The sequence below is a fragment of the Oryza sativa genome, chromosome 7 (genome assembly GCF_034140825.1).
Source record: "Oryza sativa Japonica Group chromosome 7, ASM3414082v1".
NCBI lineage: Eukaryota > Viridiplantae > Streptophyta > Magnoliopsida > Poales > Poaceae > Oryza > Oryza sativa.
In genome coordinates this window covers 22,760,586-22,783,376 of record NC_089041.1, presented here as the reverse complement: position 1 = coordinate 22,783,376, position 22,791 = coordinate 22,760,586, and the positions used below count along the sequence as shown (strand labels likewise).

The window sequence follows — 22,791 nt, the reverse complement described above, 5'->3', positions numbered from 1 at the left end:
GGGTGGGATTCGAAATCGAATCCCGCCCTCTCGAGCGCGCGCGCGGGCCGGGAGATGCGGGGGAAGAGGCGGCGACGTGGGGAGGACGCGGGAGCGGCGCGGCGTGGGCGCGGGAAGAGCGGAGGAGGCGGCGGAGTGGCGGATTCGGCGGCGGTTGCCGTCGGAGGCGGGTGGCTGGAGGAAGGGGACGACCTGACAGGTGGGCCCCACCTGTCAGCGTCCCGGAGAGAGGGGGAAGGAGAACGGGCCGGCCCACAAGGGGAAGGCCGAGCGGGAGAGGGATGGGCCGACGGCCCAACAAAGGAAAAGGAGGGAAAAGAAAAAAAAAGAAAAAGGATTTTCCTGGGATTTATATATTGCACATGCTCATTTTTAATTGGTTAAAATTATTTCCAAGGCTCTGAAAATTCCACTAAAAATCCTGTTAGCATATTTTGACATGTAGAATCCAAGAAAAATTCCACATGCCGATTCCGATTATTATTTGCATTTATTAATTAAGGAATTCAGCTCTAGGTTAATTAAGATAATTTCTTCGGGCAATTTATTTAACCAATTTTTAAAGCAAGCAAAAGGGGGAAAACTTCAGGGCGTGACAGTAAGCATATCTGCTACTATATTAAAAAGAATTGGAGATAAAGGATCTCCTTGCCTTAGACCTTTGTAAGTTTGAAAATTATTACCGGTCTGATCATTTACTCTAATACCAACATGTCCCCCTTGAATAAAAGAAGTTATCCACTCACATCATTTAGGAGAGAAACCTTTCATTCTGAGCGTCTGTTGTACAAAAGACCATTTAACCTTGTCATAGGCTTTTTCAAAATCGATCTTAAAAATCACACTTTTATTTTTGCGATGTAATTCATGCATAGTTTCATGCAAAATAACAACACCTTCCATAATATTTCTCCCAGGTATAAAAGCAGTTTGAGTAGGGCTAATCACCTTTTGAGCAACACTCATTATTCTATTCGTAGCAACTTTGGTAAAGATCTTAAAACTAACATTAAGTAAGCAGATAGGCCTATATTGTTGAATTTTCATGGCCTCAGCACACTTAGGCAAAAGAATAATAGTACCAAAGTTAAGGGAGAATAAAGGCAAAGTACCATTATGAAAATCTCTGAAAAGATCCAACATATCATCCTTAATGACATCCCAAAAGACCTGATAAAACTCAGCAGGAAATCCATTAGGAGCCGGAGCTTTATTATGTTCCATTTAGAAAATAGCCTCTTTAATTTCCTTTTCAGTGAATTCTTGTATTAAAACTTCATTCTCTAATTGAGATACTTGTGGGATGTCCACAAATTTATTTTCATCAAACTGGAGATCAGAATCATCAGGAGGACCAAAGAGGCCTTTATAATAAGTGGTAATATGCGATTTTAGATTTGCATCACCATTTATCAATTGATCCCCATCTTGAAGTTGAAAAATTCTGGTTTTTGTATGTTTGCCGTTAGCAACCAAATAAAAATACTTTGTATTTGAATCACCCTCCAAAATATCCTTAGTTTTAGCCCTTTGATACCACTTAATTTCTTCTTCTCTCGTAGGAGTAGATAATCTATTCCTACAAAACCATCTAAAATCAATTTCCTCCTGAGTTAGAAGAACAGATTTAGACTTTTTATCCAACAAATCCAACCTATCCAAAATCTCCCTTTTTTTTTCTTTTTTATACATACCACGTGTATGTTTAGCCCATCCTCTCAAAATGCTGTCTTAATTGGCGAATCTTCGCCTGCCATCGCTCCATATGAGTATTACCCTCATGTACACTAGACCAGACCTCCTTTACCATATCTACAAAGCCATCACGGAGGGGTTAATGAATCTGGACTACCTTTATCTGCATGATCACACCATTGTATAACGTGTACACGTGTGAGCGAGCTTAGCCGCATGCACGTCATATACGTACGTGCAAAGCTACTCTGTGTGTATATGTGTGTGTGTGTGTGTGTGTGTGTGTATATATATATATATATATATATATATATATATATATATATATATATATATATATATATATATATATATCTCGAGATCGATCGATGTGATCAGCATTCTAAAATTATTGTTGCCTAGCAAGCTATATATAGCTAGGAATGAAGGCTATGCCTATCCATGTGCAAGCGGATCGATCGGAATTCTTACGTCAAAAGTTGCAAGCCGATAATTAAAACGGGCAGCAGCTACAAATACCGAACGATATACACACACGTACGTACACGTATACAGATCGACGAAACGTGTACGTACATATAGTATCTAGCTATACTTGCCAAAGCTTGCTTGTTTCCACTAGTGACGAAGCCCAAATTTTCTTGAGGCCAGACAAATCCTAATACGGCTATCATTTTTTCTAAAAAAAAATAAATCAATCAATCAAAATGTACGATATATATGATGCGTGATTGTGATTGGATCCTCCACTGTTTTCCACCGTCGTCATCATCGATCGTCGTATCATCCTAGCTAGCTTAACTAATTGTTCTTGCAATATAGTAGTAGTAGTACTATTTACTAACCCATTCCAAAATTAATATAAACATTCATACGTGTTTTCTAAAATGAATCTGGAACGGAGTGATGTACTGTTTATACTATGCTGAATTTCTGATCAGCATGCAGCTGCTTGCTCCATCTCACGATTCTGCTGATCTGCTCAGTTTCTAACCTTTCACATGGGCGTTTTGTCCCTAGCGAGCCGGCCATTTCATAATCCCGGAAGTGACAAAACTATTCATGGGCAGGATAGCTGGGTAGGTAGTGTAGGTCGCGTGAAATCTGGAGATGGATTCTCGGATTCTCCTGTCTCTGTTTTTTCCAGTTTCCAAAACAGAGCAGCCGGCACGGTGCCCCCAAGTTTTCTACAAGTGGCGGTGAACCGGTTCTAAAAGAGAGAGAGAGAGAGAACAAACATACGCAGAATTTTAGAAAATTATCTAACTAATTCAGGTACTATACGTACGGGATTGGGATCATATGCAGTGGCTATAGCCACTGCAACTTAAGCAGTCCTAAGTACACCATTGGATTATAAATCAACGTCCTAGATCTTTCCTTGATACTGTTCATACATGACTGTAGCAGGTACTGTAGCAATTACTGTTTAAAACAACTGTAGCATTTGTTTCGGCCGTTGATTGCTTTGATCCAATGATGAAAAATGGTTCCAACTGCTAAACTTGCAGTCTCTTCTATCCGATGTAGTCATAGAAGAGACTGCAAGTTTATAGAACAAAAGATGAGAAATTTTGCCAGAAAAATACTGGGTTATAAATATGGGGAAAGTAACTATATTCTTTTTCAGTTCGTCGTTGCTTCCTATCCTTAGATAATGTTCTTTGTGTGTTAAGCATCAAGCATGAAACTGTTGGTATGGATTTGATGGTCCGAGGTGCCGCCACTAAACCGCACTCACCTTATCCAAATCCGGACCGGTCCTTGTCACCGACCCATATATATGTGCCCATTAATTCTCTTCTCACTAATTGCTCGAGTACACGCATACTGTACGTATCCCCACATCCTCCACCCAGTGCAACCTTGCGCGTGTTGACACGATGGTTCTTTTCCTGTACATACCACCCCTGTACAGTACACAGACGCACATTGAAACAGAAACGCGGTTTCGCGAACAGCGTATATATATACGTTATACGTATGTATATATATGCACTACTGGTCATATATGTGCGGCAGTGCGCCCGATTGCAACACGCGCACAGTCGGTGCAAGCCAACAAACACGGAGAGCTAGCAACGAGACCTCGTTTCACTGTCCGTATATTGATCTCGCTGTCTAAAATCTCGTCGTATATATGCATGTACATGTCTCCCAGCTAGCACGGTGACACGGTCTACTGTGTGTCGAAGCGTTGTTGACCAAACACGTATTCTTCTACTAGTAACAGCTAACTGATCGTGCTCAGGGCTTGTTCGGTACGATTCTAACTTCTAAATTTAACTTCAGTAGTTAGGTTTTGAGTGGAACTGTAAAACAATCTAAAACCAACTCAACATGTTTAGTTTATTTTATAGAAACATTTTAGCCAACCTCGTTCCTTTTCTGGGTGGAGATTTCGTAAGAATATTTTAGCTAACTTCACTCTTTTTTTTAAGCTGAAGCCGTTAATTAGTTGGATTCTGGCTCTAGAAGAGAGATAAAACTAAAACTAGAACCGTGTCAAATATGCCCATATTATTGGATTGAACTGTCGATGCAATCACTCTGGCGATGGATGGGAGATGTATCGATCGATCGTCGGCGCTACGTTTGCAGCTGTGGATGAGTGGAAATTTCGTTTGCGACGTCGACGACGCGAGAAACTTACCTGGGTTGGTCGTTGGGCTGGCCGGCGCCTCCGGCCGGAAGCTTCAGAATATGCAGGTGTCGGGCAGCGTTTGGCTCGCCGGCCGGCGATCGAGGCGAGGCCAGGCTGCCAGGAAGTCAGGGCCTCAGAGGGGACATTACGACTGTACGAGGGCGACGAAATTATCAGTGAGATTAAGGATCTAATTAAGCATTGGATAAAAAGATTGATCAGGATTAATTACTTACGTAACATCAATTGGTATGTACCCTTTTTCCATGGTCAATGTGCAGGATATATCTTTGCATGCATGTGAAGCAGATAGAGAAGGATAACATTAACATACATGAACGGCACCTGGCATTAATTTAGCTTTGACCTGCAGCACGAATATATCCATGACAGATGTGTATATATGGCGTCCGTTGCAGGGACGACCCTGACTCCATGTGTTGCTATCCTTCTTTTTATCTTGTCTCCACCGTCGCCTCTCTCCTATGGCCTTCAGCTACGTGCAGTGTGCACCGATGATCCCGTTGCATCAAATGCGTGAGTACTAGTGAGGTTAGGCCCGTTCTTTTCTCCAACAAGAGTTGGATGAATCAGATTTTCGTGTCACGTTTTTCAAATTGCTAAACGGTGTATTTCATACGAAAACTTTCTATATGAAAGTTGCTCTAAAATATCATATTTTTTTCAAATTTGTAATAATTAAAACTCAATTAATCATACGTTAATACCACCTCGTTTTGTGTAAAAAACTTAATTTTCATCTTCATTTTCAGGAGAAAAGAACACCACCTAATTCATACGTAAGATAGATCTTCTCGGCATCACTGATAATTAATCTGACTCTCTACTCATATTGACCTTGCAGTTTTGCTCTATTCACTTAACTAACTGATTCTCGTGTCCTATCCACACAAAAATAAGAGATTGTTCATATTAATGTTATTTCAAACTATACTTTTTTTAAGTTGTTAAAGATGTGCATACATTTAAATTTTTTTACCAGACTTTGGTAAATATATAAGGAATCCTACCAAAACTTGGTAGTATTGCTAACTTATCAAATTTTTTGCGGTGCTGAAATTTGGTAATGTTTTTTTTTCTGAAATTTGGTAATGTTTATTTTGACTGTGATTTGAATAGCCCCTGAATCTTAGTATATCTTAATCTGCATCGTGATACATCCAACAATCTATTAGTTGCACTTTAATCTCGATCACCTTCACATGGTTAGTTGAATTTGTCCCCCATGGCCGGTTGCTGATACTCGTACTACTGGACGCACACATGCATGGCAGAAGTGACAAGGTGCAGATGAGTATAGTAGGTAAGGCCGCGTGAAATCGGGAGATCGATAGATTCTCGCGTGTGTGGTGGCGCACACTGCACAGCGCATACAGCTGCACGCTCCTCGAAATTTTCTACAAATGGCGGTGAACAAGGATACCAACCTGCACCAACAGCGTGTCTACACGTCGCCTCCAAAAAAGGCCCTCCTGCCAAGTGCCAACCGGCCGACGTACTTGCTCCTAGCCGGGCGGCAGGATCTGATCTGCCGCCCCCTCTCGCAGCAATTTTTAGAGGCCGTACGATCGAGCTGGGTGTACGGCTTTTGGCTAGTGAATTTCAGGGGATTTTTTTAATCATGTAACCGCATATGCACATAATCACCACACACACGTACACCACATTATATTCTTGCATATGCGAGTATGCCTCGTAATACTTCGTACATACTTAAATAAAGAAACAGAAATCAATAAATCCCTACCTCACTAAAATCATAATAAAAATACACAAATTTTATCACACGGAAGACACACATTCAAACATATCACTAGACACACATGTCATACCCTCTAATACATACATGCTCAGATATTTATATGGTTGATGGACGATTGATGCTCGTAACAACGTACATATACATGCTCCGGTCATTTATGCCACCTATTTAATCAACTACTGATTTTGAATCTGAGCATAGTCTATATGTAGATTTAAAAGCAAAAGTTGATCATTTTAGACCAGATGGCCGGATCAGTACATACTGCTAGTACTTGAACCTTTGAACCTCTCCTTTGGTACACCACCGAGGTTGCGACAAGTAGGCAAGCTAGAGCCTATAGCTAAGCCAATAATATTCGTCGAGAGGACATGAAGAGTTGGAAGTATACTTACAAAAGTTCGGTCTGGTTGAAAAAAATAAAAGTTAGGCTCATTTGCGAGGCGGAGCGCGCGCGCTCGCTCGGCCGAAACGGTCTTGTACTCTGGATCTCCAAATCGTTCGTGCGGCCGTGTTGCACCACATGCACGCCCACGCCTTGGGAGACACGGGAGTTTGCGTACGGGAAGGAAACGTCTCGCGAAGCAACGCGTGGTGGTGGCGCGCCATGATATGCCGCGGCGACGTTTCGCCGGCTCGCGAGGCCGCCGTACGACGTCGCAGCCGCGCGCCTCGCGGGCTCGGGGTTGGCAGCTTTGGATGAACCGTCGCTGTCACCGGGATCCGCCGGGTCCAACATGTACACGGGCCGGCCGCTGGCTAGGTAGCAGCTAAGATTAGCTTACCCTGATTAGAAACTACTCTCTTTGTTCCATAATATAATGTATTTAAATTTTTTACTTGTACTGTTTAACCACTCGTCTTATTTAAAAAAAATTGTGTAGATATAAAAAAACAAAAAAGTTATGCTTAAGATACTTTTTGATAATAAAGTAAGTTACAAATAAAATAAATAATAATTTCAAATTTTTTGAATAAGACGAATGGTTGAACAGTGCAAACAAAAAGTAAAAATCATTTATATTATGGGACGGAGAAAGTAATATATTATATATTTTATATATACATCTGGGACAGAGTCGTCTCGTGGATAGATAGCTCGTTAACGAGGGATTAACACACTATGTTCAATTAAGCTACAGTAAAAAAATACTTATGTACTGAGGTTGTGTACTGAGTACTGACTGCCTTGATAAAAGAAGGGATGGTTACAGGCAACGTCGTATGCAGGGAGTAGTTGTTTACCATATTTCGGGGACAGTTCGTCGATCACCGGCTGAGATGTTTGCCTAAGACGGAGACACGATTGCGCGACGTAGGTAGAACGTGACCGATCGGGCCACGTAGTGCGTCGTACATGGACACGCGCGCACGGTGGAAATTAACAATTACGGAGTACTCCGGTAGTACGTAGGAGCACTACACACCCTCGTATGAAAATCACCGCGCGCGCGTGCCGTCCACCGCACGTCAGTCAAAACGCTCAACACCTGTGCTGCTACGTGCACCCGTCGTCGAATCGCCCATATTAACCTCGATCGAGATATGCAGTGATCCGTCGCCCATCGCCACCTACTTAACCGATATCCAATAACCACCAAGCTAGGAATTAATTATGAGTCATGTAACTAATGATGCCGAGATTAGTGGTAGTGGCCGGCAATATGCATCCATGAAACCGCTTTTGTTTGTGTGGTGTGCAACTGTGCATGTATAGAAGCTACTAGAGAGACGTGCAGTTGCGTGCTATAATGCTGCCTACTACACTACGAATTAGTGTGTGCTCACGATCGATCTCCCTAGCTATATGACGACCAGGGACCATGCGACTGCGAGCACACGAACATTTGCTACGCGTGTTGTGTGGTTGCCGATGAACAGGCAGGCAGGCCAAAGCTACAGGCTACTGAAAAACACAGAGACTAATCAGATATCCCTCACCTAATTCTTGACCGGCCAGGGCACACGACCAGTTCAACAAAACTGCCGTGTAATTAGGCCAAAGCGCAGTGTGCACACCAGCAGATATATAATACTACTATCGGCAGCACATAGTACTACAAGTCGATTTGCCGTATGCCGTCGCCGGAGCCGCATTACGTGTGGCGGCGTGTGTCGACGTGCGGCCGTACCAGCTGCGGGACGTGGTCGTGTACACGTGCACGCTGCACCCTGCAGGCCTGCACCCTGCTGTGCGTGCCCTTCACATGCATGCTCGTCTCTCGGTCTCGTTCCCGTACACGTCGCGATGTGAAAGAGAGGGGGAAAAATGCGTATCGATACGTGACCGTGTTGCCGTTTCTTCTTTCTTTTTTTTTTCCGTGTGTGTCGTTTCGTTCTTGTTTGTTCGGGTCGCGGCGCGGGAGACGAGCTAACCCAACGGTGATGATGTCAGCTGACGTGGCGCCCCGGAGCGGTCCAGCTCAGCACCAGACAAAAGCCGGAGCGGCGGCGTCCCGAGGCCGGCCTACGTGGCAGGAGGACGTGGGGGCCCACCGTCGCCGCGCGGTTCGCATCCAACGGTTCTTTTTTTGACCGTTTGAGCTTTGCGACGCCGCATGATGCCCCCCCCCTCCTCTCCCATCATTTCTCACACACACATGTAAAACTCCCCCACGTGGCCCGTACTCCCCCACAGCCTTCCAATCCTGGCCGTCCGATCATCTCACGTGGCATCTCGAAGCGGCCGCATTACATTTTTACAATTTTTTAGTGCATTAGCCCCTGCTAATTAGGGGATTAAGTCGGGGGGCGCGGTGATTACGACGTGTGTGTGACGTCCACATGTCGCCACCACCGGCCAAACACCGCGCGGTCACTCACACGGACCGCACCGCACCGCACAGGCTGGCTCTATCTAGACCGTTCCGGTGCGGAAGAAGAAAGCGGTGCACGCTAAGCCACACGGATCTCCCACCGTCCAAGCGCCCGGATCCGACGGCTCACGCGTCTCCCCGAGCGAGCCGTGCCCGCTATAAGTTGGCCGCTGCGCTGCACCCCACCTCGTGACTCGCACGCATATCGCTTTGCTCTGCTTCGCCTTCGCTTCCGCTTCCGATTGCCGTTTCCGCTTTCGCCGCGCGAAGACGTAAAGAAGGAGGCGGCGGCGACGGCGGTGGTGGGGTTGAGGGATGGGGTACGCGCGGACGGTGAAGGCGGCGACGGCGGCGGCGGCGGCGGTGCTGGTGGCGTTCGGGGTGAGGATGGCGGCGCCGGCTGCGGCGGGGTTCGTGGCGGACGAGCTGCCGCGGGCGCAGGCGGCGGCGGCCACGTGGCTGACGCCGCCGTACCTGTACCTCGTCATCAACGCCATCATCCTGTCCATCGCGGCGTCGTCGCGGTTCCAGCCTAACCGCCCGCAGGCCGCCTCCGCCGACGCGTCGTTGGTGCGGCCGGCTCCGGTTCCGGTTCCAGTCCCGGTGGTGGCGGTGCCCGCGCCGGCGGTGACGATGCCGATGGAGGTGCCCGTTGTGCCGGTGCCGGAGGCGATGGCTCCCGAGCCCATTCCCGTGGAGGTGACGGTGCCGGAGGTGGTGAAGACGGCGCCGGAGGCGGAGGAAGCGGAGGAGAACTTCACGATCTCGAGGTCGGCATGGACGCCACGGCGGAGGAGCACCGCCGAGGCGGAGGCAGAGCATGAGGCGTTGTCCCCCTTCGCGGACCTGACGAACTCGAGGGAGAAGCCACTGGTGTCCACTCGATTCGGCCGGAAGCCGGTCAAGGCGAGCCCAGAAGGTAAACAACAAATCAGGAATTCTCCTCTAATCCCGTCTCGGTTCTTTCGCCAATTCGCCATTGATTGAGCTCGCGGGATTGGGTTTTGCAGGGAGCAGCAGGGCGCTGGGGGTGTCGCGGCCGCGGAAGGAGCAGACGCTGGAGAGCACGTGGAAGGCCATCACGGAGGGGCGGGCGCCGCCGCTGGCGCGGCATCTCAAGAAGTCGGACACCTGGGAGACCCGGCCCGGCCGCCGCCAGTCCGGCAGCGGAGGTGGCGAGGACGCGCCACCGCCGGCGACGGCGATGCGGAAGGCGGAGACGTTCAACGAGGCCGCCGGAGGAGGAGGAGGAGGGAAGAAAGTGCGGCGGGAGCCGTCGCTGGGGCAGGACGAGCTGAACCGGAGGGTGGAGGCGTTCATCAACAAGTTCAACATGGAGATGCGGCTGCAGCGGCAGGAGTCGCTCAAGCACTACAACGAAATGATCAGCAGAGGCAGCGTCTACTGACGATGCAGAGCAGCAATAGCAGCAAGCAAGAGCTTGCTTTTTTGTTTTGTTTTGTAGTTTTGGCCTTTTTTTTCTTCTTTTGGGCTCCCTTTTTTTTTTTAATTTCTTCCTTCAACTATCAGTTGTGTAAGAAATGGTTTTGTTCAAGGATGATAGTGATAGTACACAAAAGACAAGACTGTTCATATTAGGGGCGACAGATTAGTGAAGAAAAGAACAACCCAATTTCTATTGGGGTCTTGTGTATTAAATATTAATTAGCCTTTGCTTACTGAGATTGTTCATGGCACATGTTCTGTTCTTCTGTGTTCATGTGTAGCATATGAACCTGTTTCTTAGATGTGCTGCTATAGGTTACACTCGAGGGTGTGTATGTTGTTTCGTGTGCGTCTTACATAAAAGGTGAACTGCCAAGGCTTCACAAATGCACCAAATATTCAATGTATTTGTTTGGTTGTTTACTAGTAGCTTACACAAGGTGGTTGTACATATCACGAGAAGCGTCGGTATCAAAATGTTAACCACAACTTTGACAAAATTAGTTAAGAATATGAGCTTTTAGCATGTCATATGTGGTGGTATTGATAAAAGGTACGGTTAGCCACAACTGTAACAAAGAACCGAGCGTATGTTTAGAGGCCCGGTTTCATTTTGATTATTGACGATTTGACTATAGGAATAAATTTTAAAAATAAACCTAACAAACATCTCAAACAAACTGGTGTAACATGCAGAGAGTAAAGTATTTTGAGATCTTTATTCGAAGTATGTAGTAAACAATTTTTTCAATAATCCGATGAATAAGTTTTAAAAAATAGATTCCAACATAAAATGCAATAAATTGATGTATCCAACAAAAGCCGATGATTCTGTAAGACTGCAGCTAAGAGAAGCAATCCTCAGTCTAGAGCGTGGAGGAAAGAGAGGATGAGATGATATCATATGAACGGAATACACCGACACTATACATATCACGTCAGAATTCCGTGATTTGAGTACGGGTAAACTTTGATGGTAAACATTATCACGTCAGATCACACTATAGATATGAATGCATGCTATAATGCCAAAGGGAAACCACCCCGGTAAGCAACATAGTAAATCCTCTCCTTGCACAGGGATGGATGATCCGGTACATGAAATAAATTTGCCCAGAGGTACATGCTGCCGAAGGGCGCCGCTCTCACGCTACATCACTACATACAGGGTAAAGCAACGGGCCCTAGGCAAACAGCAACGGGTTCTACTACAACACCGACGCCTGGTTCTATGGTATGATAACATTAAAACTGGATCTCTCCCGCCACAGGATAAACTAGATCTTTGGTATAGAAAGGTAACATCTACAGAGCTACACTACAAATCCGCCCGCCGCATTTCTCCATTGGTATAGACATTATCTTTTTCATCGGTTATCTACCATCGCCAGTATGACTTCCCTTTTGGGCAGGCAGCCCTAGGTTGGGTTGTCCCTGAGGAGTCTCGTCGCATCGGATTTCGGTGACTGCTCGTCTTCCCGCTCAGGCTGACTGTTCAGGTCAATCTGGTTCTTGACAGGAGAGGAGGTCCTCTTGTTGTCAATGGACATGTCTTCAGGACCTTCGCCGTTGGTATCTGCTCTCTGGTGAGGAGAGCTAGTACTGGTTGGATGAGCACCAGAGCCAGATTGTGGAACTGGCTCGCTGGATTGACCTGGCTCTCTTTTGCGAGGCACCCCAGAGTCCTTCTCTGACTGCTGGCGCTTCTCGCGCCGCATCATAAGCGTCCTGAAACGGCGTCGCACTGTCATACAGACGTTGCAAGTGCACGTCTGTTTGTGCTTTGGTCCCTTTCCGCTGGGTGGTTGTATGCAGACTATGCATGAGCAGCCAGGGCGATGGCGGGGATGCCTTGTGGTTGGCTGGGAAGGGAGAGATTCACCTTCACCAAGAATTGCAAGATTTGCGAGTGTGTCCAGCCCATCTGAAACATCAATATTGTCAGTATCTACCTTCCCTTTGGTCTTTTTTGCAGCACCTGAAATGCAACAACATGAATTTTAAGTAAATGCTAGAACAGTAATTATAGTAGATCATTTAGTGCAGTTATAGCCTACCACACAGCAAAGAAAATATAGTGGCATTATGCAAACATTGACTACTTTCATACTGGTACCACAGATAGAAATATGTAGCCCCAAAGTAACATTGGGGATGTGTTGGTTCAAGATGGCATTCTCAACACAGTGGATCATGGCAAGTCGTTTTTGTAGTTCGGCCCATTGCCAACTATATCATGTACTAATACTATGATGCTTCATTGTGAATCCAGCCATCAGTAGTGATAGATATCAACCAGCCTTACATGCCTCAGGCTGGATCATGGCAAGTCGTTTTTGTAGTTCGGCCCATTGCCAATGCTTCATTGTGAATCCAGCCATCAGTAGTGATAGATATCAACCAGCCTTACATGCCTCAGGCTGGATCATGGCAAGTCGTTTTTGTAGTTCGGCCCATTGCCAACTATAACATGTACTAATACTATGATGCTTCATTGTGACATCCAGCCATCAGTAGTGATAGATATCAACCAGCCTTACATGCCTCAGGATGTACTTTTGTAGGCTCTGGCATGTAGCACAGTAGCACATAGTTCTATACAGCCAATTGTTCGTAGTGAACCTCTCCAATTTATTATCCTTTTGGAATTCATATTTGGCATGCTATTTAAAAAGAACTACTAGCAGAAATGGAGCTTCTACATCAGCATAGATAAATCACTAGAACATATACATACCAGGTTTGATAGGAATCATTTCGCCAAGCTCCTCCATATTTATCTCTTGGGCAGAATCACAGGAAGACCTAGTGATAAGTAGTGGTGGTTATTAGCTACGTGTGTAAAGTAAATTGAGACTATCCCACCATCCTACCAACCACACGTGAACAGAAAGAAAAAAAAAAGCTATTCTTGTGTTCAAACATGCTAAATTCCACCGTAGATTTAAGAAACAGACAGCTCAAACTTCGTGATTGCAATATTTATAAAGAACTGATGGGTGGAAATAGGGTTAATAGAATTGAAATTCGGTAACAAAAAAGAACCATAAGCATAACCCTAAGAGCTATCCTTGAACTTAGGATGCAAGTGGACCAACCCGCGAACCCTATTATAGGCCAAATTAGTGGGTAACCCAGTGGGTTCACTGGTCAACCCACTTGCAGCCCTAGGTGTGGCAAGCTGGGCCATGACACGGGAACCTACGGGTTACCCACTTATTTGACCTATATGTGGGTTCACGGGTCAGCCCACTTGCATCCCTACCTAGAACATTTGTAAATACGTTTTTCTATTGTAGCTAATCATAAATACAGCATACAAAAGGCTGAATGGTTCTAAAATAGCAGGTCACCTTTCAGAATCCCATTTATTGTCAGAGCAGGTCCACTTAGAGGGCAAAAGGGCGTCCACCGGCAGTTTACGCCACTTAGAGCAATCCTCACATTGAGCCCATTGATGATTCTCACTGGTAAAAAATGATGATCATTTGTAAGCAAGTAAAAAAGATGCTACTGTACTTTCCAAAAAGTAAACTGTTGGGAGTCCTACAAATGGAAGTCAAGAGAATTTATATTGTCGTCTCATCATGCACCAATAGGATAATTCTATTCAGATAGACCATTAATGGTTTCAACAATTAAAAGTTTCCAAAACATTGAAAAAAAACACATAAAAAATTAAGGTAGCTAGATAAGTTAAGCATTATGAGAAAAAGTGTTGAGATAAATGTTACTAAAAAGAAAGAACTGGAATGGTCTGTCTGGGTCCTTTTCCACATATATAACAAATGCAGATAGCAAAGCTAAGAGCATTACCCTGATTGGTCTGTCACAAAATATGTCCTCCTCCCAAGTATTGGTGGCTCCTGAAAATTATAGGACGTCAATATAGAAGATATGTGTTTAATCTTCTATACCAAGAACACAGTAAAGCAAGTCACGAATGCAAATAAGCTTAAGCATGCTCCAAACTATGTCTCAGATAGTAATTGTCCCATAACATTGAACAGCTGAATAGGGCTCAAGTTTGCAGGCCTGTGCCCACTAGCCAAGATCTGAATGCTAAAAGAAATAATAAAATGCACAGCATACCTCATATTCCTCAAACTCATGGCCATCAACAACAACAATTGAAGGGGCCTTAGGAGGAGGACGAAGTAATTCTTGAGCTTCCTCCCATGTTATCTTCAATTCCATGGATTCCTCACTGTCCATGTGGAACCGTTTGATCTTCGGACCAACAGAAGTTGCCTTTCTCTTGACAGGTAGTGGGGAGGAACTTGAAGTTCCTGGCCCTTCCTTTTGTGGTAATGCACCTTTGTCAATTTTACAGGCAGTGGCTTGTTCCACAGGGCTGGAACTTTTGCTCTCTGTGTTGACTTTAATTGGTCGAGGTACAGCAGCATTAGGACTAGAATCTGGGACAACAACTTTATTATTTGCTTCTGGAGGGGGTAGTACACCATTGGCAGGCTTTGTAGGTTGGTCCTGTCAAATGAACCAAAGGAAGACTTCAACAAACTAGTTACCAGTTCGACAGATCTCATATTCGTTGCAAATAGTTTGCTAGTGTAGAACCAGCATGATATAACACGCTAAAAAATAAGCACTCTCTCCAGGAGTAAGTAACAAAACACTCTAAATTGTGTGATACCTAACATATGATACACCTAAATTTGGTTTTAAAAACACATCATTTTTTTGTGTTCTTGAAGCCCAACATGTGTTGCCATAATTATCTCATTTCATCAGTAGATAAAAACTCCTAGAGTCAAGCAGATCTCAAAATTTGAGAAATAATATAGTATGCAGCAGAAGTAGAACATCTAATAGTGAGCATGTCAGATATGGTCGCCTAGTAAGACTTCTAGAGACAAATATACAAATAGCATGTTTGTTTCAGCTGGAACTAATGAGAGGTACAGTACAACAAATATATTGAAGAACCCAAAGTCCAAAACTTTCTTACCTGTTCTGCAGAAAGATTTGTTGCCTTTCGAAATCCCATGACCAGCTTCCCTTCTGGATCTATTCGGCTAAAGGTTACTGAAAAAATATGGCAACATGAACTAGGATGTCAAAAAAATCATAAGCCAATTTTAAAAGAAACAAAAATGTTTCTCATATGGAGAAAGATAAGCACAATCATGTGTATACTAAAAAGAAGATATAGGAATCACACAGATAGCATTTTTAAGAAATGTAGCACAACTGGAACTGGAATAAAACAGCAAATACAATAAAATCATTAGAACATAACGCATCTAAATGGATAAGACGTGCCCTAATATAAAATGTGCAGAAAAATATTAATGATTTACTACATGCATGCCAAATCTCTATGCGTTAGAAATAGGTTTGCAGCATACCATTAACTCACATTAGCAAACTTATATACTGAGTCTTTTGTAGAAGATATATACCTGTATCGCCTGCTTGTAACTGCATCGATTGAATGCAAGGTGTGACACCCTCCAATACATACATCCTGCTGTTATTATTGGGCCAAAAGCGGAACTGGAACACCCATTCCTTACCAGTAGCATCCTGAACTTTTAAGGGAAGCCCTTCTGCCTGAGAGATGGCAGGGAAGTACGCCTATTCGAAACTTTTTTTTTTGTTAGAAGAGTATTTATGCAATAAAATAAACAAAATTGGAGGTGATCAGCAAAGTATGTAAAATGACTGCACATCCAATTATAATGTAGCATCAACTGATTTCAACCCACTTTTGGTTAAAACAACTAAAATGAAGGCAATAGTTGCTGGTAATTCTAAATAACCCACATTTCTATAGAAGTTCCCATACATCAGATTAGTTTTAAATCACAAGCTTATTCACATATATATAACCAAATCACGAGATTATGTCAAATATCTGTGCATGACTCGGGATAAGTTGCAAAACCTAGTAAAAGTAAAAGGACAGATTATATAACCATACATCATACATGGGTTATTAGTAAACACTAATGAGGGCAGATCCCATGCATGGCAAGCCTAGCATAATAAACAGTTCAGTAATACAATCTAATAAAAGAAAAGACAGTTTAAAACGATAACTGAATAACTCACCTCAGCACATTTCTTTGGCAACACCAAACGACCAATCCGTCCAGCATCACTAGCACTTAACATTTTCTCAAACAAAGGGGTAATAACAGAATTTGAGCTGTTGGAGGGTTAAGGAAACACTTAAGAACAGGCAAGAGTTTAAACAAAAAAAAACACGTGAAAAAAATGACAGTATTTACTAGTAAATCTATATTATCTAGAGGAAATTGCTGATGAAGATACATAGAATTTTTTGGATACTCTCCAGATAGGTGCTGTAGCTCTTGATCTGTTATTCTAGGCCAATAGCGTGGAAGCAACTGAGATCTCGCCTTTGCATCCATTCTAGGCCTTCCATTGCGCAATTGCGCTTGAAAATCGTTATCAATCACACTATGGGAATAGAATTGTTTCTGCAATGAGGAGGAAGCCATTTGCTGCTGCTGCTGAGTTGGTCCAATTCTGATATGGTCTTTTGGGCCATTTGCTGATGAAAAATTAGAAGACAACCCAGCTGGTACGGCTGATGGATCATCTTTCAAAATGGACGGATGGTGTGAATCAAGCTTGAAGGTAGTAGATACAGAGGAACAAGGATCTGAAGTTACTCCTTTCCTTGCAGTCAAATGGTCATTTTCTCCTGCATGGTGACTATGGTCATGAAGATTTGGATTTGTTCCTTCTCTGTGATAGAGAGTGTAAGCGTACGTCGGATCCAGGGTGGTGTGCTGAGTATGCCCATTGGCATACCTCTCCCTCATAATCTGGTTCATGCCAGCAGGTGTTGTTGATCTGTCATGCATGTCATCAAATTTCTTCTCATGGGCATGAATAAAAGTGCGCCCTGGAAGCAATTTTTCACTGCCACTAGGCCTATCAAACTCAAAAGCTAGGCGCTGCTGCAAGTCAGACTGCATGGTGGACATACTCCACATATTATTCTGCCGCCACTGGCTTGAAAATTGCCCGGCAGGAGGTCTCCAGCTCTTGACAAAATTGTCTTTTCTATCAGCTACATTTTGAGCCATATGCATGGAAGATGACCATATCTGACTTGGTGCCTGACAAACATGAGGATCAAGGTATAATGATAATTAAAAAGTACGAACTACAAGGTATAATGATAATTAAAAAGTACGAACTACAAGGTATAATGATAAGTAAAAAGTACGAACTACTCCCAAAGAAAACAAACCCGGTTGCAAAAGCTGTTGAATTCAAAAAAAAAAAAATCCATGCATAGAAGTAGATGAGAAACACCCTTTACATAGTTCACTGAACAGCTTCAAAGTAAATGGCAAGAAAGATATATCAACAGAACATCAGCTACATAATACATCAGACTTTCCCTAATTAATGCTGCCAACCAAGATAGACTGCAATTTAGTTAATGATGGATGTTTCTCAGATTTCCATTTCAATGAGAAAAAAATAGATGCCAGAAGGTGACAATAAGTGGAACACAAGTGATAAAACGAACCATCCAGTACTTATGAAGTTTCTGCCAAGCAATGCATGCAATTTTATCAATCACCAACCAAGGATCAAAATACACATGAAGGGAGCACAATACTACATAAGACATCTATCCCCCATATTATACCGTCAATCCAATTGTTACAGCCAATATTCACGCAACAGTAGCAACAGCCACCACAAACATACCATTGCAGCATGCGACTTGCGAGCACACATGACGCACTCGACCCCTCCGGCGTCGAGGTGAACAAATGCATGGACCGACACAATGCACCCACAGTGCAGCCTCTGCAGGATAAGAACAGAGATACAAGGGAGGGATCAGCCAGGAAGCACAAATCACGAACACCACCACAAGGCTCGAAAGATTAGAGAAACGAGCATGCATGGGGCACCGTACCTTCCCGCAGGATTCGCAGTTCCTCCACCCGGCAACCTCCAAATGGAAAGTCTCGCAAAAGCCCCCATGCTCGAACGAGTGACTGAAACAGAACACACCATGCATGGCATCAGGAGAGCTCTCTCGGAGTCGCACGCGAGTCAAACCACCACGAGGAACCCCAAAAAAATTTTACAGAAAACCCCCGCGTATTCCGCGGAAATTACAACGACGTGGCGATCACTCCACGTAGATCCGGTGGGCGCCATAGGCGAATCCGCCCGCGCGTGGAGGAGGAGAAGAGCCGGCCTCCCCGCACGAATCGAGCACGCGGGGGGGCGCCGCCGATTGCGCGCGGGAGGGGGAAGGGGGAGGGAGGCGATTAAGGGGGTTACCCGTACGTACTAGCATCGGTCGCAGAGCTCGGCGAAGTCGCCGTTGCGGAGTCGCCATCCGCGGCGGCGCGGGCCGTCGGATTTGGGGTCCTTGCAGTGCGCGTTGAAGCAGATCCTGGGCCGCTGCTGCGGCGGCGCGTGACCGGGGGGGCCCTGCTGCTGCTGCTGATGCTGCGGCGTCGGCGGCGGCGGCCCAACCCCAACCGAGACGACCGCCTGAGGCGGCTGCTGCGGATGCGGCGGCGGTTTCGGCTGGAGCGGGGGCGGCTGCACCGAGATGGGGGCCGCCGCCGCGAGGGATGGGGGCGGGGCGGCCACCGGCGGCCGCGTCGGGGGCGGCTGCGCCGGCGACGACATGGGCCTCGAAACCCTAAGGCCGGCCGCGACGAGTCCCCCCGGGGCGCGCGGCGCCGCGCGGCGAGAGAGGAGAGGAGGGGGGGTTTTGGGGTGTGTGGGAATCGTGGGGGACGGACGGAATAAGACGAGAGAGCCAGAGGGGAAGCGAGACGGAGGAGGAGGCTTTTAAAGCGAGACCCAGAAGAAAAGAAAAAAAAATTGCCGTTGTTGTTGTAGTAGTACTACTACTATTACTACTCAAACCAGCGCCTCCTCCTGCTACGTGTACACGACACCCCCCCCCCCCCAACACACTCTACTACTCTCTCACCCAATTTTATTATTATTCGTAATCTCGCTCATAACTACTCATTTTTATATACTAATCTCTCATCGTTGTACTGTGATTGTCTACGTGATGGACGAATAATCATATTCTTTTTTTTCTGTCCAACTTGGAACGAGAGAGAGATTAATTAGAGATCAATCGATGGATGTGTTTAATTAGGGTCGATCTAAATCTAATCTAACACTAACCATTCTTTTATATCGGCGTGGAGTCAACCGCCGCATGCCTGGCTCCATGCTCTCTCTGCATGCACGTTGCGAGTTCCGAATTCCCGATCGATTCCCCTCTCTCGGCCCTCACCTCCCACCCTGCATGCATGGCCGCCATACACAAAAATTCGATCAATCCAAAACCAAACCAGACCGCGACACTGATCACCACCATGCATGCATGCATGCATCTGAACATCTTGATCGGTGAGCAGCTGCACTGCACCGCACAGCACACACGACATGTCCTGTGCGTTCGTCCATCGTCCCTAGCCGCCACGGTCACTGACAGAATCATTATGGCGCGTACGTAACGTTGTACTATACTACGTGTGGTCACTCGTCACCGCCGGCCGGTGCATGCACGCGTCGGTGCGCGGCGCGGCCGGCGGATGGCTCGCCGCCGACGAGGGGAGGGAGGTGGGTGTGTGGGTGTTTGAGAACGGTCCAAAACCATCCGAATCGATATCCTTTTCAGAAACGATACTCGATCGATCGATAATTAATAATGTTTATCATTTCAACTATACGCTATCAACGTCAATGCGATGTATAAATAAATTAGAAAAACAAAATTTATATATAACTAAAAACAATAATTATAAAAAACGATACACTTTATACGAAAACGATTCTCGGGGAATTTCCGTGAACGTTTTATAGGGTGCGGTGCATGCATGCGAAATGCATGCGGAGAGTGGGGGCGCGCGGTACGGTCACGCGGCGCAGGGGGGGCGGTGGGTGGGTGCGCGCCGCGCGCGGGCGGTAAGCCTACCGGCGAGAGCCGCAGCCCCATGCACGTAGCACGCCACGCCACCGCACCAGCACAACAGCAGCAGGTCATCGGTTTTCCCCATCACGAAAGGGGCCGGGAGAGAGAAAAAAAATATCGTATGCTACTACTACTACAACTACTGCTACAATTATACTACTGCTGGTATGTACTACTGATATAACCATAATATACTACTCCCTCGTATCGATAATATTTATCGTTTTAGATAAGAATAAGTTTAAACTTTAAAATCTTTATTATAAATTATTTTAAAAATATTAATCTTTCAAATATAGTGACTATATATATAGATTAGTTTTAAAAAGTACTTTAACAAAACATATTAAATCTTATGTTTGTTAACACTGTTATATATATTATAATAGAAAATAATATTTAAAGTTATTTTTAGAGACCGTATTTTTATCCAAAATAACAAATATTATCAAGCCAAAAGTTGCGTACAACTACAACAGCAAGAAAAACAAAGCGTTCTAGCTGTACTCGTTACGTACTAATAGTACGTACTACTACTACCTGCGTAAAAACAGCTTGGAACACGCCGTGCCGTGGTGGGCCCCGCCCCCTCCTCTCATCCCTGGCTCCTCCGTCGTACAAGAAAAAAAAAAGAAAAAATATACGCCCCATAAAACATTAATTAGTACCGAATATAATGTTTAAGAGCAAGTTTAATAGTATAACCCACCACTAACTCCAAACTATCTATAGCTAATATAATAGCCCATACATACAATAGTTGCTTACTATACTATTAATATCTGGTCCCATCTGTCATACACACATTACATCTTGGAGTTCGTGCTGCAGCTGGCTACAGATCTATAGCCCGCTGCTCTTCTCTTTTTTCCTTTATCTTTTTAAAATATGTTTATAGTTGGCTTATAGCCTGCTATTATACCTGCTCTAATAGTACTACAAATCTAATTACAAACTTATATCTAGATCTGTCAGATGTAATGTATTCCAATAAATCTGGTTAAAACTTTTCCGGAAACAATGTTGTATACTACTCCCTCCATTTCAAATTGATCTACATATTTTATAGGTACACCAAGACCAAGAAAAGCTAATAACTCTCTCATACTATATTTACTATATCAACAAACTCAATACATGCACCATCCCCAATATTTCCTAGCCAATAGCAAATTAAGATATTGCATGTGGGTTATAAATACTTGTGTGCATGGATGCATGCATCAATGTCTATTTTACTCCAATAGACAAATAACGAATAGACTTAATAAATGAACACAAATATGTATATCATTTAGGAATAACCTCAAAAAGCCTATATGTAGATCAATTTGGAATGGAGGCAGTATATCATATCGAGTATTATGTTGGTTTTTATAGAATGGAAGGGCGTATTCCGAACCAACAGTATAGTAGTAGTACTAGAGAAACATATTATTTAGGACCCCTTTGAATCAAAGGATTTATATAAGAATTTTAGGGCCCCTTTGATTTGTAGGAATTTTGGAGGATTTCAATTCTATGGAAAAAATCCTATAAAGGCCTTTGAAACAAAGGATTGAATCATATCAAATCCTTTAAAATTCCTATGTAATGGGTAATCCTATGCACATTTTGGAGGAAAGTTAGCAAGAGGTCTAACCTCTTGAAACATTTCCTCTGAGTCTATCTCTCTTATCCGATTTCTGTGTTTTTCCTGTGGTCCAATCAAACAGTCATTCCTCTGTTTTTTCTGTGTTTTGCAATCCTATGTTTTACAATTGTATTCCTGTCAGAATCCTATGTTTTTCCTATTCCTCTGTTTTTTCATTCCTACGATTCAAATGGGCCCTTATAGGATTCAAATCCTATAGAAAAATTTCCTATTTGACCATTTGATTCAAAGGATTGAAGCTTTCCAAATCCTATGAAATTCCTATGGAATGACACATTGCATGTGGATTTTGGAGGAAATTTAGCAAGAGCTCCAACCTCTTGAAAAATTTCCTTTGAGTCTATCTCTCTCATTTGATTCCTGTGTTTTTCCTGCGCTCCAATCAAACGACAATTCCTGTATTTTTCATGTATTTTGCAATTCTCTGTTTTACGCTTCAATTCCTGTCAGAATTCTGTATTTTTCCTGTTCCTCCGTTTTTTCTACCTGCGATTCAAAGGGCCCTTACTGATGTTATTTTAGTGTTAGAGATGTACGGGAGCGTATCCTATGCACACAGGCCCTCGCGTATACACACCGTGTACACTAACTAAAAATTATCACAAAAAATTCTAGAAAAATTCATACATGTACTTTCAATAGTATTACATCTACGTGCAAAGTCGCATCTTCAAATTCATTCTACATAGAGAATAACAAAAAAGATAAAATTCTGACAAAATTGCAACCTTAAAACTGTCAGATTTTTTGTTTTTTTGTTACGGCTAAAATATAATGAAT

General features: G+C 44.1%; 2 protein-coding genes across 4 annotated transcripts; one reads left to right on the top strand and one right to left on the bottom strand.

Annotated features, from left to right (window-relative positions):
- The first annotated feature begins 9,127 nt into the window (after nt 1-9,127).
- LOC4343609 (translation initiation factor IF-2) lies at nt 9,128-10,636 on the top strand. Its single transcript, NM_001422207.1, has 2 exons — nt 9,128-9,857; nt 9,949-10,636. Exons 1-2 carry the CDS (start codon nt 9,254-9,256, stop codon nt 10,344-10,346), a joined length of 1,002 nt encoding a protein of 333 aa, NP_001409136.1. The 5' UTR covers nt 9,128-9,253; the 3' UTR covers nt 10,347-10,636.
- Nucleotides 10,637-11,407: 771 nt separating this feature from the next.
- LOC4343608 (B3 domain-containing protein Os07g0563300-like) lies at nt 11,408-19,183 on the bottom strand. 3 transcript variants are annotated; one of them, XM_066311986.1, is made up of 12 exons: nt 18,702-19,183; nt 18,318-18,399; nt 18,104-18,205; nt 16,682-17,499; nt 16,460-16,556; nt 15,808-15,982; nt 15,354-15,430; nt 14,477-14,872; nt 14,201-14,250; nt 13,738-13,851; nt 13,122-13,189; nt 11,408-12,362 (listed from the first exon to the last, which is right to left on the bottom strand). In XM_066311986.1, exons 1-12 carry the CDS (start codon nt 19,046-19,048, stop codon nt 11,803-11,805), a joined length of 2,886 nt encoding a protein of 961 aa, XP_066168083.1. In that variant the 5' UTR covers nt 19,049-19,183; the 3' UTR covers nt 11,408-11,802. The 3 variants fall into 3 exon arrangements, with proteins under 3 accessions (XP_066168083.1, NP_001409133.1, NP_001409134.1); NM_001422204.1 differs by having other exon boundaries at nt 11,434-12,362; nt 16,700-17,499; nt 18,702-19,177; NM_001422205.1 differs by having other exon boundaries at nt 11,434-12,308; nt 16,700-17,499; nt 18,702-19,177.
- Between the last annotated feature and the right edge of the window lie 3,608 nt (nt 19,184-22,791).